Source organism: Crocodylus siamensis, chromosome 3 (genome assembly GCF_052110815.1).
Source record: "Crocodylus siamensis isolate JL-2025a chromosome 3, ASM5211081v1, whole genome shotgun sequence".
In the NCBI taxonomy this organism is placed as follows: domain Eukaryota; kingdom Metazoa; phylum Chordata; order Crocodylia; family Crocodylidae; genus Crocodylus; species Crocodylus siamensis.
The window spans coordinates 148,015,036-148,032,928 of NC_143397.1; the positions used below are offsets into that span (position 1 = coordinate 148,015,036).

The 17,893-nt window shown below is 42.4% G+C and overlaps 1 protein-coding gene across 1 annotated transcript; it reads left to right on the top strand.

Moving 5' to 3' along the window:
* Positions 1-692: 692 nt before the first annotated feature.
* On the top strand, positions 693-17,796 carry ALDH5A1 (aldehyde dehydrogenase 5 family member A1). Its single transcript, XM_090039489.1, has 10 exons — positions 693-983; positions 3,853-3,936; positions 7,288-7,458; positions 8,121-8,237; positions 8,710-8,853; positions 9,838-9,981; positions 10,782-10,940; positions 12,070-12,239; positions 13,958-14,016; positions 14,205-17,796. Exons 1-10 carry the CDS (start codon positions 702-704, stop codon positions 14,408-14,410), a joined length of 1,536 nt encoding a protein of 511 aa, XP_089895615.1. The 5' UTR covers positions 693-701; the 3' UTR covers positions 14,411-17,796.
* The last annotated feature ends 97 nt before the right edge of the window (positions 17,797-17,893 follow it).

Below are 17,893 nucleotides of genomic sequence, written 5' to 3' on the forward strand. Positions count from 1 at the left end.
CCAGCCCAACACTATACACTCTAGGCCCTGCATACAGAGAAACCAGCTATAGAGTTGCTACACATTTTCAAGCACTAAGATTGTAGTCTGGCTCTTTTTATAGCTGGATGAGCACCTTTATGGGGTAGTAATTACTTTGCACCTGTGACCAGCCTACATTTATCTTGCAATTTGCCGGCAAACTGCATAATGATTGCACACAGCTGGTTTTACTTTGCATGTGTGGCCTGTCTACATTTATTGTGTAGTTCACAAGCAAGTTGCATGACAGTTCACTCATGTGGCCTGTGTGACATTGCACGAGTGGCCGGTCTACATTTATTGCACGATTCACCAGCCAACGGCATGACAACCGCTTTGGAAGTGTGGCTGGTTTAAATGGATTGCACAATCGCCCAGTGAAGGACGCATGAATCACTTCACGCATGTGGCCTTTCTCAATTAACGGCAGGATTCACCACTCAATTGTTTCATGTATGGTTGTAACGTGTGTCTAGGGCCTGGGAGTCTCGGGTTTGAACCAGGGGAAGGGGACGGGGCCTTCCAGATCCAGTCCCGGGCGAGTGCTCAGCCCCGCTCCCGGAGCGGAGGGAGGCGACGCGGCAGAGCGAAGGGAAGGGAACTCTTCCCTCAGAGGAGGAGGCAGGGCCGCGCCTCCCTGCTGCCCCCGTGAGGCTGGCGGCGGAGGCGGAGGCACCGGCATGGCGAGTCTGGGGCGGCTGCGGGCGGCGCTGCCCGGGCCGTGCCGCCTGCCGGCCCCGCTGCGGCGCCTGGGCTCGGGCTGGGGCTCGGCGGCGGCGCTGGTGCGCTCGGAGGCGCTCGTGGGCGGCCGCTGGGCGGCGGCGGCCACCGCCTTCCCCGTGCGCGACCCGGGCAGCGGCGCGGAGCTGGCCCGCGTGGCCGACTGCGGCGCGGCCGAGGCCCGGGCGGCGGTGCGGGCTGCGCATGGGGCCTGGCCCGCCTGGAGCACCGCGCCCGCCAAGGTCAGCGGCCCGGGCGTGCGTGCGTGTGCGTGTGTGTGTGTGTGTCTGCGCGTGCGCGCATGCGCGTCTGTAGTGCGCCTGTATGGATGTGTGTACATGCACTTGTGTGCACGTACATGTATGTGCACACATGCGCATGTGTATGCACATATATGTGGACTTACATGAGTGCATGTGTCCATGTACTTGTGCATGACACGTGTGTGTACATGCACACACACACGCATTATTTTATACATGTACGTGTGTGTGTGTGTGTTTCCAGAGCACCTGGGATTCAAGGGAGGGGGGCAGGGGAGGTGCATGGTATCTGGGACAGAGGGATTGTGTGTGTGCACCCATATATGTCCCATACCTGGGATGGAGTGCCTGTGTGTGTGTTTACGTAGCACCTGGGGCAGAGTGCACATGTGTACAATATCTCGGCTGAAGTGTGTGTGCATGCATGTCTCCGTAGGCTGTGGGACAGAGCAATTGTGTGCAGGTGTACAGTACCTAGGAGGGCATGTGTGTACACATAGCATCTGGGGCAGAATTCACATATGTGCATGTGTACGGTATCTGGAACGGAGTATGTATCTGGCATCTGGAACACTGCAGTCATGTGTGTGAACATACTGTAGCTGCATGTTGGAATAGAATGTGTGCATGCATGTGGATGTAGCATCTGGGACAGAGCATGCTTGTGTGCACATGTATGTATACAGTATCTGGGATGGGGCACGTGGGTATGCAGTATCTGGAATGTAGCACGTGTGCATGCATTGGTACATGGCATCTGGGACAGCAATTTGTGTGCACATGTTTGTATGTAGCATCTGGGACAGCAATCACGTGAACATGTACAGGGTCAGGGATGGAGTGTGTGTGCATGCATGTCTGCATAGCATCTAGGACAGAGCTTACATATGTGCATGTACATAGCATCTGGGGTGGAGCATGTGTGTGTGTGTAGTATCTGGGATGGAGCATATGTACATGATGCCTGGAACAGTGATTGCATACATGCACGTGTCTGTGAGAGGGTGCTAATGCTAAGCAAGGCCTAGCATTAGAACAATGCACTAAAACTCCCAGAATGCTTCAAGGAGGTTGAGAAGTCAGTGATTGACATTCTGGTAATCACTTTCTGACCCTTAGATGAAAATGCTGAACTTCTGACCTTTGAACAATGATAAAAATAGCAGACATGCCGCTTACATTGTTAAGAATAGGAAACTGCATGGCTGAACCGCAATGATGGAAAAACAACCGCATATTACGTCAGTTTTGACATTTTAACCCTGCAAAAACCAGCAAAACATATAGATGAATAATGTATTTAGGTTATAGAAAATTAGCATAAGAAATATAAAGGTCATTAAGAATGAACATAAGAAGCGTAATGATTATAATACAAAGCGTATCACCTGATATTATAATATAGATAAGTTAACTAAATAACCAATAGAAGTAAGCATTAGAAATGCATATGTATAAGTGTTATCATATATAACTAATAGTAAAGTTATGTTAGAGGCCTCACTTCCACCATGGGGACCGTTTTGTATCTTTTGCCTAAAAAAAGATAAGGGACTCCTTTTAAATGAGCTGTTGACCAGTTCTGAGACTACTGAATCAGGCAGCCACACCTACCCTCCGGGGTAGAGAGCAAGGGCTTGATTTGGGAACCTCGTGAACCAACAGACCTCCTTTAGTTTATGACTTTGTGAAACAATAAAAGTTTTAAATTGAACAGGTCTGAGCCTGTGCTTAATTCAGTCCTTATATAATTTGGCATCGAGCTCCCACAGTGTCCAGTTTTCAGGATGAAGCACATGTGTGTATGCATAGCATCTGGGATGGGGAGCATGTGCTCATGGGTACATGTACTGTATCTGGGATGGAGCATGTATGTGTGTATATAGCATCTGAGATAGAGTATGTGTGCATCTGGGACAGAACAATTGGGTGTGTACACATATACATACAGTGTGCATGTATGTACAGTATCTGGGATGGAGCATGCCTATGTATGTAGCATCTGGGATAGAGCATGCATGTGTACGTATACAGTATCTGGATGAAGCATGTGTATGCCTGTGTGTACATGGCATCTGCAACAGAGCAATATTGTGTATCGCATGTACAGGATCTGAGATGGAGCATGTGCATATACATAGCATGTGAGACAGAGCGATTGCATGTGTGCAGGTATACAGTACCTAGGATGGAGCCCGTGCACATGTATGTATTTGTAGCATCTGGCAGAGTGCACATGTTCATGTGTATGCATATAGTATCTGGGAGGGACAAGAACAAGGTCTGGTTCGGAGGCAGCAGCTTAAATACAGTTATTGTAAAGGGTCACAACTCACAATCTACATGTGGTCGAAGTAGAGGCTTATTTTCGTTTTAAGTATGGCATCTTTTTCTCATTAAACATTTAAATAAGCAATCCTGTAGCGTGAAACGTCACTGCTACATAATAGGGAGGCCAAGAGTTAAAACACATCAAAAAGGTAGATACGTAAATGAATAGTAATACTGACCAGAATATAATTTTTAAAAATGCGCATAAAGGTTTATACCTAAAAGCACAAAGGAACACTCCTTCCAATGCTAAATTTAGGAAGAAACTTCCGCCCTGGGTAAATCTGAAACATTCAGTGGTGTCAAAAGCAAAAGTTACTCCAAAGATGAGCTTTTACTGGCCCCATCCCTGGATAGTATCTCAAACTCTCTCTTATCATCCCAACCTTGTCTGTATAGAGGACACGTCTGTATGCTCAGCAACTGTATAGTTAATTCAGGATAGTAATGTTCTTGCTTACATTTAAACAGTTCTTACCCTGCTAAACATCTTGCACGCTCTCTCTCTCTCATCCAGGAGAGAAGTGCATTACTTCGGAAATGGTATCACTTGATGATTGAGAATAAAGATGACCTTGCTAAGATCATTACAGCAGAGAACGTAAGTATAGCGGAGGTTGAAATATACTAAGTATTCTTTGCCTTTGGTATTATAAGGTTTTGTTCTGAGAGGCTGAATGCTCAGAGCTTCCAGACAAAGATGGTTGCAATATGCTCAATACCTCTAGATCAGAGTCCCAATTTAAGGCCCTTTATCTTTAATAATAGTAAGAGCAGACCCTGAATTAGGACTAGGCATGATTTGAGCAATGTACATCTTAGCTTTTTGAAGATAAAAAAAGAAAAGGCTAATACTTGCTGCTTCTCTTCTTCTCAATTCCATATTCCGTAGCAGAAAATTCTGCTGTCAGTGCTGCAGAATTGATCTGGCCTGCTGTTGTTTGGCTGTTACAGAAAAAGAAAAGACAGCCCAGCAACACTTCACCTCTACACACATTCATGCATGCACCCATCCCCTCTTAAAAGTCCAATATACAACTGCATATATCATTCTATGCACAAGTTAGATACAAGTGAGGGAGAGCAGAAGTCAGATCAACTAGAAAGTATAACAAATAGATGCAAATATAAAACATGCCTGTGAAAAGTGAAAACAGTGAAGAGAATACTAAAACAGTTTAGCAAACCTACCCATGACTAGTCTGCACATAGTTCTCCCAATTTAAAAAAAAATGTTTGGGTCATACAGACTCAAACTTTTAGAAAGGCCATGTCTTTCTGTTCATGCACCTAGCCCCAATTTCTTTATGCACCTTGTGTTACAAGTGAGCTTCTTTATAGAGCAAATTCTAATTTTGTTTATTATATTTACGGTAGCAGCACCAACACGTTAGCCAAAATTAGGGTCACGTTATTGTCCAAACACAGAGTGGGCATATCTACACAACTAACTTGCTGTGCCATAATGAAATATAATGCACTACTGCACGCAGGTTACTTCCCAAAGCTGATGTTGGGTGAACACTCAGCACTGTAGCTGAGCTGTTTTGCTCTGTTGCTGAGCAGAGATGATTGACTTACCCATTCACATTGCTGCACCGAAGCAGCTATGATGCTTCCAATTCAAGAGGCCGTGTGCATGGAGCAGTGTGCGTTTCACATGGTTCAGCTTTGGCAAGTTAGTGATATATGTGCATCCAGTAGAACCAGTCCCTTCCATCAGGATATTACAAGGACATGGCAGATGAAAGTTTGAGGGGAAACAGGCCTTGAAGGGTGAAGTGACTGGAAGCGTGACTTTGGACAGGATCTGGAATAATAGAATCCAGTCCTGCTGAATCTAACACGCAGAGTTCTGGTCCCTGAGCCTTGCTGTCAATCAGTTCCAGCAGTACTGGACAGCTACAAGTTTTAACCAGTGCATTTAAATTTTCAAAACTGCTTTACTCCTCTTACATATTTCCCTTTTTATTTTAAGTTCAATATTGGTAGCATTTAAGTTACAAGGGCAACTTGTTTGGCAGTTCTTGCCCCAGTGGGGTGGCACTTGACATATGTGAAAAAGTGTAAAGGCTTTATGCACTGCACGTTATGGACTGGTGATAGATCTACGGGATGAAATGACCAGAGGATATTATTTGTAAATTTAACATCATTGATATCAGTATGGACATGTAACTGATATAAGACCTTTCCTTCTGTAAGACAGTAAACCAAGTTCTTCTTACCCTAGTTTGAAACCAGTGAAGAGTGCAGTACTTCTATGCCAGGGAACTTCACCTTGCAGGTGTATCAGTAGGTCTGCCCTGATGGCTAAAAAACCAAGTGCAAAGTACTCATACAAAGCTCCTGCCCCTTTCTGCTTTAGGTACTTGTCCATCTCCTGTTATTGGGATAACACTTAGGAAGGAAATTCTTTAAATCATCTGTGTATTCACTAAGATCTGGTGGCTGGGTTTCTCTGTGGCAGTATGTAATTTTTGATACACCAAAATGTAACTCTCATAATTAGTTATGTATGCCACTATCTTACTTTCAACTATTTCCATTAACCAGGTTTCCATTTCAGATGTTCAAGTTGTTCTAATTAATTCCTTGACATCATTTGGGCAGCATCATCCTTCAATCTCTTTTGTCTTGCAGTTTGGTTTTAGTTGGCATTTTCATACTTTATAGTCTCTAATTGCCACGTTCAAGGAGCTACCCAGGGTAGGGTTAACAAACCTGTACCTGTGTGTATTATATTAAAAAAGCTTAACAAGAATGTTAAGTCACACAATCAAGCAGTCAAAAATTAGGTCAGTTTCCTTAACATGCATGTGTTATAATAGTTTGCTTATAGGATCAGTTTTTCTACATAATCCCTATTTTGTTCAGGCAAAGGATGGGGTATGCTCATTGAATGAACAACTATTTGAATAACAAAATAGGAACCTCTGTACTTTTACTTTGGAGTTCAAATGCTGCTCAGAACACACATAAACTGTGATTTTCAGTAATAGTCTATACATTTGACAGATCTTTTATGGCAACATCAAAAGGTGGATTCTTAATACCAGAAGATAACACACTTCCAAGCATGGGGAGATGCTAGTGCTAGAGCTTTATTTTTTATTTTTTTTTAAAGAAAATGTGACAAAACAGGCATTTTCACTGTGTACTGCATGTAAGAGTGAAATTCTCTGATAGAAGCTCCACCTGTCATTCATGTAGTCCCCAGGGAAGATAGCTCTCCTGTTGAGCACCTGCCTACCTACCTAACTAGTGGCGAGGCCAAAGCAGTTCCTGCATATAATAATAATCCTTTTGTTGAGTTTCAGTGAAGTTCTCTGCTGGTAGATTTTCAGACCAAAAAAAATCCTGCAGTATCTTCGAAACCACTCAGCCCTCTACAAGTTTTTTCATTAATTTTATAGACTAGCAATGACTCCCTTGGCACATATAACAACTTAACTAGTCTTTCATGCCATCTTGCACATGATAAAATAAATGTAGTATACTAAAAACTTACCTGATATTCTAAGGGACAGAGCATCAAGGATGATTAACAGTATGAAATTAAACATATAACTTCAGTTTGTAATGACTTCACACTATCATTTATCTCCTTCAACCTATATCCTCCAATAACCACATTATATGCAGCATCTCTTATACCTGTTAATATACAGGGCACTAGAATTAATAAAGCAAGGCACACTGTGCAGAGTTCATCTCTAGAATTCAGTTATAGAGGACCACATTTAAAACCTCTTAAGCAAGTGCTCTCTTAAACCCTTAGGCCAGAATCTGCCCAGCATGAAAATAATACAGACAATCAAAAAACAGTTGCAAAAATTACCTTATTACAAGTGAATCAAGAGCAAATTAATTATGTGTTTATCACCTCAGTTTTATCATTGTGTTAGATGTTTATAAAAACATTTCTTCAGACATTCTGATTTAATTGTAGGGGAAGCCTTTGAAAGAGGCTCAAGGTGAAATCCTGTATTCTGCCTCCTTTCTGGAGTGGTTTGCTGAAGAAGCTCGACGTGTTTATGGGGACATCATTCCACCTGCTGCAAAAGGCAGAAGGATCTTGGTGCTGAAACAGCCTGTTGGGGTGGCAACCATTATCACCCCTGTAAGTAAAGCTGCAACTTTTGATGAAGCTCAATTAGAGCACTCAGCTCAGCCCTGAGACTTGGGTAGCATGCATCTCCATTGCCCCAGAAGAAGCCCCAAAAAAAGACTCTTTTACTTCTTACTCACTTGTTCCGGGTGGGGTTGTACTCTCCTGTATGACCATCTAAGACAGGCCACAACCGAGTTTGAGATAGGAAGAAACAAAGCACTAGTGGGGATGCATTTTTATATTAAATGATACGTCTTGGAACAAGTAATAGCTTAATACCAAAGATGCATTGTGGCATTGAAAATCCAGGGGTGGCATATGGCAGGGGAAGAGGGATTTGTTCCTGGATTAAAGATGCAGGGAGTATTTGATTTATCATAAGCGGGAGTATTTGATTTATCATAAGCAGAAGGACTTCTATGTCAGTGGTACTGCTTTTTGGCTTACAGAACTTGTAGAGTATAAAAATAATTGGTCTTGGTCCTCTACACTCACTTCTCTCCTTTTCAGTTGTTTTGAGAAGTGTTTGACAACATAAAAGGAAACTCTTGCTGGTAATGAGCCTCTCTGCTTGGATTTTCCATAGAAACTGCAAAAAATATCCAGGTGTTTGGGCAAAGCTGGAAACATTTAGCTTTTCTGAGCTTCACTGTATTTCTCTCTCAACTTAGTGGAATTTCCCTAGTGCCATGATTACACGGAAGGTTGGTGCAGCCCTGGCAGCTGGCTGTACAGTGGTGGTGAAACCTGCAGAAGATACACCCTTATCTGCATTAGCGCTTGCTGAGGTGAACTTTCAACTGATTTTTATTTTGATAATGGACTGCACTTTACACTAGGGATCCATAAACAGGAATTTAAGTGGCTTACAGTACAACTTTTGCCAAGTCCTCATGCTGAGATTTTACAAACGTATGCCACTAAGACAGTCCTTTAGCTTAAATATTTACCTTGAAACAAGCATTGCAGGACATTTTGTGGTTATATTTGGAGTGTTATATAGGGTGGGCCTAACAGTCGAAAAACAGCTTTAACGTTGAAGCACAAGAGCCTACTTGTGTGGGATTCATGCTAGCAGCTGGCACTTACGGAGCCCAATAGAGGAGGTGCCAAGCACCTCTTAGTTCCATTGGACTTGAAATTTCATTTTCAAAGCATTACGTTTTTTATTTGTATTTTATTATTTTATAAATCTTATAAAATTAACTAATCCTCTTATAAAATGTATCTTTACTGCACTTTTCCGGTTTCTCATTGCAGCTGGCAAACCAGGCTGGCATTCCGGCAGGAGTATTTAATGTTGTTCCCTGTTCCAGACAACAGACCCCAGCTGTAGGGGAGGCTCTATGCACTGATCCCTTGGTCGCCAAAATTTCTTTTACTGGCTCCACTGCAACAGGAAAGGTATGTGATAAAGACAACAAAGCTTGTCTTTGAATGGTTTTACTGGAATTATGTTTGGAAAGCCAAGGAAAAGACTGGGGGGAGAAGGTAGGGGAGAGGGTTATGTACATCTTTCTCATATCAAGTTCTCTCAGGGAGGTTCTCCTTTATACAACATGCATAACAAACTCATAGAAATCCCCTCCATAGCCTGCATATACTTCTATTTCTCCCTGTATGTCGTGTCTAATAATGTCACAAAAATATGATAATGTGCCATTTGAAATCTGAGGAAGAGCAATTATTCAGGAAGGTTCAGTCCAAGAAACTGCTGCTTAATGTATACAATGGCACAGTCTAAGAGGAACACTTCAGCATAATTAAATCGTGTTGCCAGGAATGGAGTATATTTCTGAGAAGGAGGAAAAGATTAATGAGATGAAACATTTACTGTAGGTTAGATTTTACCACCCTTGCTGCAGAAGCAATGTTATTAATTTTAATGAGATGAGTTAAGGATAAAAGGCACCATATGATGTGAATAAGGGTGATGGAATCCGACCCTTAAACAGGGAGGAACATAGTCTGAAGTGGTCTGAGAGCGAATGAAGAAAACATGTTGGCTACCTAGAGGAAGAAGTCTCAGTTAAAAGTGCTGTTTGACTGTGGAACAAACGTGGAAGGGAAAGAGTAGTACAAGCACTTGAATTCTGTTAAACTAAGTCAGAAAAATTATTGGATAAAATTATGACCCAACTAAAATCAAGGGGAATTTATTACTAGATTCCAGTAAAGTCAGGATTGCACCTCACGTGACCAGCATAGAAAGTGGTGCCTTGTACTACTTTCCATAGAAAAGGTCTGTGGGTTTTGTGGAGACAATCTGCAGATCCATTCTGTGCTAGGGTTATTTTCCTCTTCCCCTCTAGTCTGTACTGGCTAAATTCACAGATTATTTACAGACTCATTTGCAGGTGTATGGATGTCTGTCTTGTGTACTTGCAGTTACTGCTGCACTATGCTGCTGACACTGTGAAAAGGGTCTCCATGGAGCTTGGGGGACATGCTCCCTTTATAGTATTTGACAGTGCTAACGTGGACCAAGCTGTTGCAGGAGCTCTGGCTTCTAAATATAGAAACTCAGGACAGGTGAGGAGAAATTTAAATAGTCCTTATTTCTTGTGTTTGGTGATTTTTTTTTTTTTATTCTTTTTGCTTTGTTTTATTTTTGCTTCATGCTAGTAAACAACATGAGAAGAGGAACAAAGGTGAACCCCAGGAAATGAATGCAACAAAGAGGCTGGAATCTGTGGTAGAGTAAAAGCAGTAAATGGGCAATAGTAATACCTGGTCTGTAGCATAGACTAACACAAGGGTAAGGTGTTTTGGAAGCCACCAAGGGGATTCAAAGTTAGAGGAAGGAAGGAGCAAAATGGAGAAGAAACATCAATGGAAAATTTAGACCAAGTGGTTATCCTAATGGAGGCAAAGAAAGATAAAGGCATTGACTAAATGAAAGGCCAACCTAAAAATACCTCTTGTAAAAATCTAGTTCCTAAAAGGAATAAAAGAGTTTGGACCCCACCAACAAAGTAAACATAAAAATCAATGGAAACATCAGGTTGTACTTTCTCTTGCTTGATTGCTGGCTCTACTGCACAGCCTACACTCTGTATCTTCTAATCAGAGAATAACCCCCATCACCTTTGCATGCTGGTGAATACATACAACAGAGTCATCAGAACCTTATTTAGCCTTTTAGTAGCACAAGCTACACCTGTAAATGTCTCAGGCAAACCACATCACCTTATTAGGGTTGGACTTGTAATGTGTCCTGTAAAGTGAATCAAAATGGTACTCTGCCGCTGCTAAATGGAAAGTAAGATTAGTTGGGAGAGGTCAGAGATGCATGAAATTATGTCACCTGTTGTTCTTCTGTTTGTTTTCAGACATGTGTTTGCACAAACCGCTTCTTGGTGCAGAAAGGAATCCATGATACATTTGTGGAAAAGTTTGCCAAAGCCATTGAAAGAGAGCTACATGTAGGAAATGGATTTGATGAAAGAACTACCCAGGGACCATTAATTAACGAAAAGGCAGTGGAAAAGGTATGAAGACAAACATATGGGTTGCATTTTTTTAAATTGAATTTCTAGTTTTATGGCCTGTTAAGTGTGTTTTGCACCCAGTGTTTTTATACCTGTTTTATTAGATTGTATTTGTTGAAAGGCTGTTCTCACGTCAAGGCCCATGCTGATGTGATCAGGAGCAGCTATGGCCATCTGATGTTCCACCATGGGAAAAGAAGAAGGACTCTTTTACAATAAGCAAACCTTTCTTCCTAATTATATTCTGATTTTTCTCAAGAGAGCCATTTGCTAAAGACAGCAGAATGCAGGGAATGGATTAGGATGCATACCCCTTGGCACTGGGGATGAGCATTTGTTTTGAGGAGCAATGTTCCTGCCTATCAAAACTAGGGGGAATAACAAATTAAGGTTAAAAATGTACTGGAGCTGTGACTGTGGAAGACTGTCTTTGCACAGTAGGTCTCACTATCAAGCTTTGGAACTCTCTCTCTTCTAGATGACTGCTTATTTCTAGGATATTTAACTTTTTTTTGGAACCATAAAAGCTGTCTTGATTTTTTTTTTTTGTTACATTTGCTCTTGTGCTCTTTGAGGTTAAAGCTGATTATGACAGTGTGGATCGCTCCTTTCTTAATACAATGCAGATATAGCTGTGACCTTTCAGTCTCATTTATATAGCAACTACAGATTGCTTACAAATTTGCCAGAATGTATTATATTTACCATAGGAGATAAATATTTACAACCTTTTAGGAAGTATCTGGCATGATATCTTGCTGTGCATAAACAAAGCACCTTTCCTTTCATCATAAAGCACTATTTTTCACAAGTGCCATACACTGCTGCACAGTGTCATGGCTTCAGCTGCAAGTACTACATTGGCCCTTCTCCTCACCTGGTGATTAGGACACTCTCACCTGGAAACTGGTCATTTAAACCCCTCAAGCCAAACAAGACCTCAAATCAGGAAATTTTAAACTGTATCACGAAGGGAGTCCTGCCTGCCTGTCTGTCTGTCTGTCTGTCTCTCTCTCTTTGAATGCCCTGTTTAAAAGTGTCAACCAGGAATCTTCTTTCCCTATGAAGCATATGCCAGACACTTAGCAACCAACGCTAGCTTGAGTCTCATTTATTTTGCTCGCCTCAGGTAGAAAGACACATTAGTGATGCAGTGGCTCAAGGAGCCTCCATTGTGACAGGAGGAAAACGGCACAGCCTTGGGAAGAACTTCTTTGAGCCAACTTTGCTGAGCAATGTCACAACAAACATGCTTTGCACTCGAGAAGAAACATTTGGTCCAGTGGCACCAGTTATCAAGTAAGCCAATCTATTTTACAGATTAATTTAGTGACAAAGAGCACAGCAAGCTTCAGAACTATTTTTTTTGTGAATGTGGATGCACGTGCATTATTATTTGTCAATTATGTTTAGGTCTCTAGTTATTATGAGAACATGAAAGCATGCACACCATTCTATATTTTTACTTCAGTATTTTCTGAATTTTGATTTTTTTCATAATATTAAGAAATCTCTGAGTAATGCTTTTATATGGCATCATTGAAGAGGGTAACAGTAAAGGCCATCAGTTTTATGCTCTGTAAAATGATGGGGACAGAAAGACAGCTTGGATCTTGGCACATGATCTGCTGGTCCTAGATTTCTGTGGTCCAGAATACATTGTGGGAAAATTTTAACTCTGGCACTTTTCTCTCCGAGACCTTCTTCGGTCTGATCATGTTGGAACTTGCCTGAAGGAAGACTTAGTCTAGGTGGGATGGCTTGTCTAGATGTGGGGGAAATTAATGGCAAGTTCATCCATTTTGGTTAAATGGTTTTAACTGCTATTTAACAGCTAATGTAGCCAAAGACATTGCTAATAAAATAAATAAATAAATAACTATATTTTTCCTGTATATTACATACACACAGATAAGTCATGAACCTTGTTTCGGGAAGGCAAAATGAAGGAAAAAAAGATATTTCCAGAATCTGAAGTGCCACAGCATGGGTTCACCATGGTTGAATGCTTGGTCCTGCACAGTTTCAGGTTTAACCCTGCCAAATTTGGATTCTGTACTTTATATACTGGACTTTATATATTTGACCAAGCCAAAAGCTGTTGCCAGTTTGGCAGTGGCTGTAATAGGGGTAAGCCTCAAACTGCAGCTCCAGCAAAAGGGTGAGTGACCTCGAAGATGGGACTTGGCCTTCATGCACATGGGGGCGAAGAAAGGAGAGAAGGGATAGGAGCACAACTTCCTGCAACCAATCTACCATCCCTATGCCTTCATTCTGGCAGTGGCAGCCACCTTGCCCTGCACAGACTGGGGGGGGTGGTATGTGCCCCTTGGGCCTCCACCAAGGTGCATGCAGTGGCAAGAGGCCCCCACGTACCTGGATGAGCCGCCCAGGCTCCAACCCTCCTCTGACTTAACCCAGCCAGGGCCCCCCTCACCCAGTAGCAGGGGGCACAGAAGGGGATTGTCCCACTTATCCAGCTTGGCCCCAGCAGCCAGGGCCTCAGCTCAGCCCAGCCATGTACATCCCGCTGCTCGTATGTCTTGCCGCTCCCAGACTGCATCCCATGTGCATCCCGCCACTCCTGATCCCAGATCCTATGACAGTCGATCTCAGTTTGGGGGGCTCTTTGGGTTACTATCAGGGGCTCCCCCAACTGTTTGGTGACCATAGCGCTAAGTGATGGTACAGTAACAGCCTGTACTGCGCCGTGCTGGCAGCACACGGTTATTTTTAACCACTATAGCGAGGGAGTGCATTGCTAAAGCAACATAGCTCTGGCACCACAGTTTGCACCCGCTTATGTAATGTCACCATAGTGCCTCGTGTAGACACACCCACAGAAAAGTAAACTTTAAACCCTGGAACTTGTCACAGAGAACTATTATACACGCTTTGCCCTACTCCCCATATGGCAGTTCTGGCTATATCTCAGAGAACAGGAAGATAATGGAGCAAAGGATTCCTGTTGTTTTGACTGGAGATCTCATAGGTGTCCATTTCTCTTATGTCGACAGGTTTGATACTGAGGCAGAAGCTGTTGCTATAGCAAATTCAGCCAATGTGGGTTTAGCAGGTAAGTATCTTCCTTGGCAGATAAATACATCATTTTATAAGTTTGAGCTTAGTGTTGCCAGTAAATGGGATGAATATTTTTACTTAAGAGTGAGTATACCTGCTGGCTCTTGTGTCCAAGATGGCTGCTGCTGCTGCTGCATCCTTTTGACTATTGCTCTCATGAGGTATTCTATGTCCATTTTGCAGGATACTTCTATTCTCAAGACCCAGGCCAGATCTGGAGAGTTGCGGAGCAGCTGGAGGTTGGAATGGTTGGGGTTAATGAAGGACTATTATCTGCAGTAGAGTGCCCTTTTGGTGGTGTAAAACAGTCTGGTCTAGGACGAGAGGGTTCAAAATATGGCATTGATGAGTACCTAGAAGTCAAATATGTCTGTTTTGGAGGCTTATAACAACCAGTGACAGCAACAATCCACAAAGGCCTGGAAAATAGGGCTTTAGGTCTAGTAAATTACAAATCCAGATATCGGTACATATTAGTGCAAGTTTTACTTAATTCTGAATGGAGTAACCCTCTCGTGTAAGTGTAAAGAGATGTTTTACAGTCTTGTGCTAGTATATGTAAAAATACTACTCAACATTGATCTTCACATACTGCATTGTCATAGCATTAGTTAATACCCATCAGTATAACTACTATGCTTCTCTTTGGTGGGGACAGGAAAGAATAGTAGTGTCTCTGTTATTTAAGCAAATAGGATGGAGTGATTTTTGTCCACAAAGATCCATCCTCCATTTCTGGTAATAGAAAAAGATACCTTTTTTCCCTAAAACCATGTATGTGGGGAACTGTTGGGGGAGATAACTTCCCTGCTGTGCCAAATGTTAACACATTCTGTATATGTTGGATGCACAGCGAGGCAATGGATACAGGACATGCCTGGCTCAGTGGTAGCAGAGGACAGAGAATTTTACTCACCTTGCAGGGAGACTGCAGAGCTGTTGGAATGAGGAGAAAACTATAAGGTGGTATGTAAATGAATGTCTAACCCAGTGGTTCTCACTGGCGGTGGTGAGGCAAGGGTCATGATGCAGGCACTGCTGCCACTGCAGCAGCCAGGTAAAACTGCCCCACGTGCAGGTCTGTGGTATGCATGCACTGGTGCTGCATCGGGGCTCTCATAACACTAAACCAGGACAGGAGAGCTGGCTCAGGCTGTAGCCTTTCCCCATGCCCTCTCCCCTTTTCCCTTCACCTCCCACCCACGATCTTCTAGAACCAGGGGAAACACCCCCAGGTTCCTGGATCCAAGATTATCCCTATTACAGGCCATTCTCCGTAAGCATTCCCAGGGATAACTGTTCTTCTGGCGTAGTTTAGTACCCACCGAGGTGTTGGGGCTCCTCCCTAGCTTGCTTCTATGGCTATATGGCTGAGGGCGGGCGAAACTTGGAGGCATCTGAACCCCAAGCCTTTGGGCTTGGGCATGCATGTAGGATGCCTGCCAGAAGACTTTGGAAATATCTGAAGTCCCTGGTGGTGGTTGATGATGTTTCCCGGTTGTAGGGCCACTTCTCGTTCTGGACTGACTCACGGGTTTGGACTTGATTTGGCTTGGAACATGAAAAGTTTCTTAAAAAATAAAAAAGAACCAGGGGCACACAGGACATTTCCACCTATTTGCCTCTTTCTAGGATGAGCACTGGGCAGGCGCAGGGGGAAGGCCACAGACCAGACTCCTGTCCTGCTTTGGGATGATCAATGATCCCTAATGCGGGAGGAGCATGTGCACATTCCACAGCCCTTCTTGAGCTGGTTGTGCCGAAGGTGTGTGGGGCAGTTATACCTGGAGGCAGCAGCAGCTGACTGAGAACCACTGAGGTAAGTTGAGGTAGCACCAACAGTAGTTCTCAAATGGAGGTACTAGCACATTGAAAATATCAATGGAAGGGTGTCCTGACTGAACAGGCTGGGAACTACTGAGCTAACCAATCCCCTTTGCAAGACCAATGTAATTCCCCATGGACCAAGGAAAGGATGTGTCAGTCAACATCCATGATGCCTATCCCCTTTTAGAGGGTGTTTTTTACCACATCTCCACACCACCTACACAGGCTCCAGAGCTCCTCTAGCCTCTGTGCTCTGAAAGTCTCCAGGCCTTGGCTTGGGTTTTTCCACATGCAGGGAGATGTCTATTGGGGAGTTGGGTTCTACTAAGAATTTAAATACAGATCTGCAGCTGGAGGCTTTTGTGAGCCATCCCAGTTAGTCAAGGGAAATAATCTTTAGAAGATGAAAGAGTGGGGCATTCCTGAAGTTTTAACTTTATTTAAATAACAAGCACTTTATTCAGAAAACTTCTTTCTAGCTAACATTGCAGAGGCTGCAGGGAAGCAGGTGTCTGTCTATGTTTTCTATTTACAAGGCATTTATAGTTGTTACAGTGAGCCAGCTCCCCCTGTCTACACTGAATTTCCCTCAGTCTATCTACACTATTAAGCAGGCTGTTGTACAATATTACATTCTGTTATGCAAAGGAAGGGGAAATATGAATTTGGGAATGATTTAAGATTGGCAGAGCAGAGCAGAGCTTCACAGCAGACTTCTAAAGTGCACACACAGAGTGCTGTAAAATACTTCTTGGATTTTTAATGTTGTTGTTATTACTTAGTTTATATGGCATTATCGGGGATCCTGGTTTTCTCTGATATTCAAAAAAAATCCCCAATTTTTTTGTTTAAAAAAAAAAGCAGCTCATATCCATGGTTACGTCTTTTTAACCTAAAAATTGGGGATTTTTTTGTTTTTTGTTTTGTTTTGTTTTAAATCAGAGAAAACCAGGATCCCTGGACATTATCGTGGCTGGAGCTCATACCTTAGTGCCAATGTAAAATGCCTGAGTGCTTCATACTGAAGTTATGCCACCGGGGGGGGAGGGTTGAAAGGATACTTTTTGCTCCTGCAGAAGATCCAGATGCAGTATGCACAAAGTCACTGAGGCATTTACAATAGCTGATCAGCTACAGGATATGCCCATAGAGGTAATAAAGGAAATAAGACATTCTTTTTCTTAGCTAAAAAAAGTTTGTTTTAACTAGTTAAAATATCTTAGTTGAGCATAGAGAGTGCCCTTACTTCGTGTGTACCATGTTATAGCACACATGGAAGTGGAGCATGTACTGCAAGATGGTTTACTCTTCCATTTTTAATTCAAAAAAGCATTGCCCAGGGATATATTCAGTAACTGCTGTCAAAGTCTGTACATCCCTGAGAGTAGTCATTTGAATACAGTTGTTTGGAGGTGCACAAATACAGATTACACTGCCCGGAGGAGTAAGTCTGCTCCCACTTATAGCTTACCTATCCGTTTGTGTGCTAAGCAGTAGTCTCACAAACAGGGGGGTCTTGGTGTGCCTTTTACAAGGGTAGAACAAAGACAAAAGTAGTGAATATATAATCATTACCCAGCACAAAATACCTTTAAAATGTGACAAGCACAAAAGTTTTACTATATGAAAAGAGATACGTTTAGTTAATTTGCCAAGATTTTCCTCCCAAATTGGATTCCAGTGAGTTAGCACATAATATTCTCATGTAAGTAATATGTATAGAATGAGCACAGATTATTTTTTCTTACAATATTGTACTCTTAATAAAAGCTGTGATCCTTTAATAAGAGTCATACTTAAATGTTTACATTTCAATTATGTGTACAGCTAATTTGTGACAGGTTAGCCTTTTCCAGTTCTTTAATATGCATAATTGTTAAAAAAAAAAATACATGCTGCTTAGCAAAACAACTGTGGTTTCAGGTAATAAAAATCTTAACTTCTAGGAACGTATTAGGTATGTGGCATTCATGTTCTTTTCTTTGCTAAATTGATGATTTGGCTGTTAGCCAACACTTATTTTATGATTCAAAATCCTTTATATC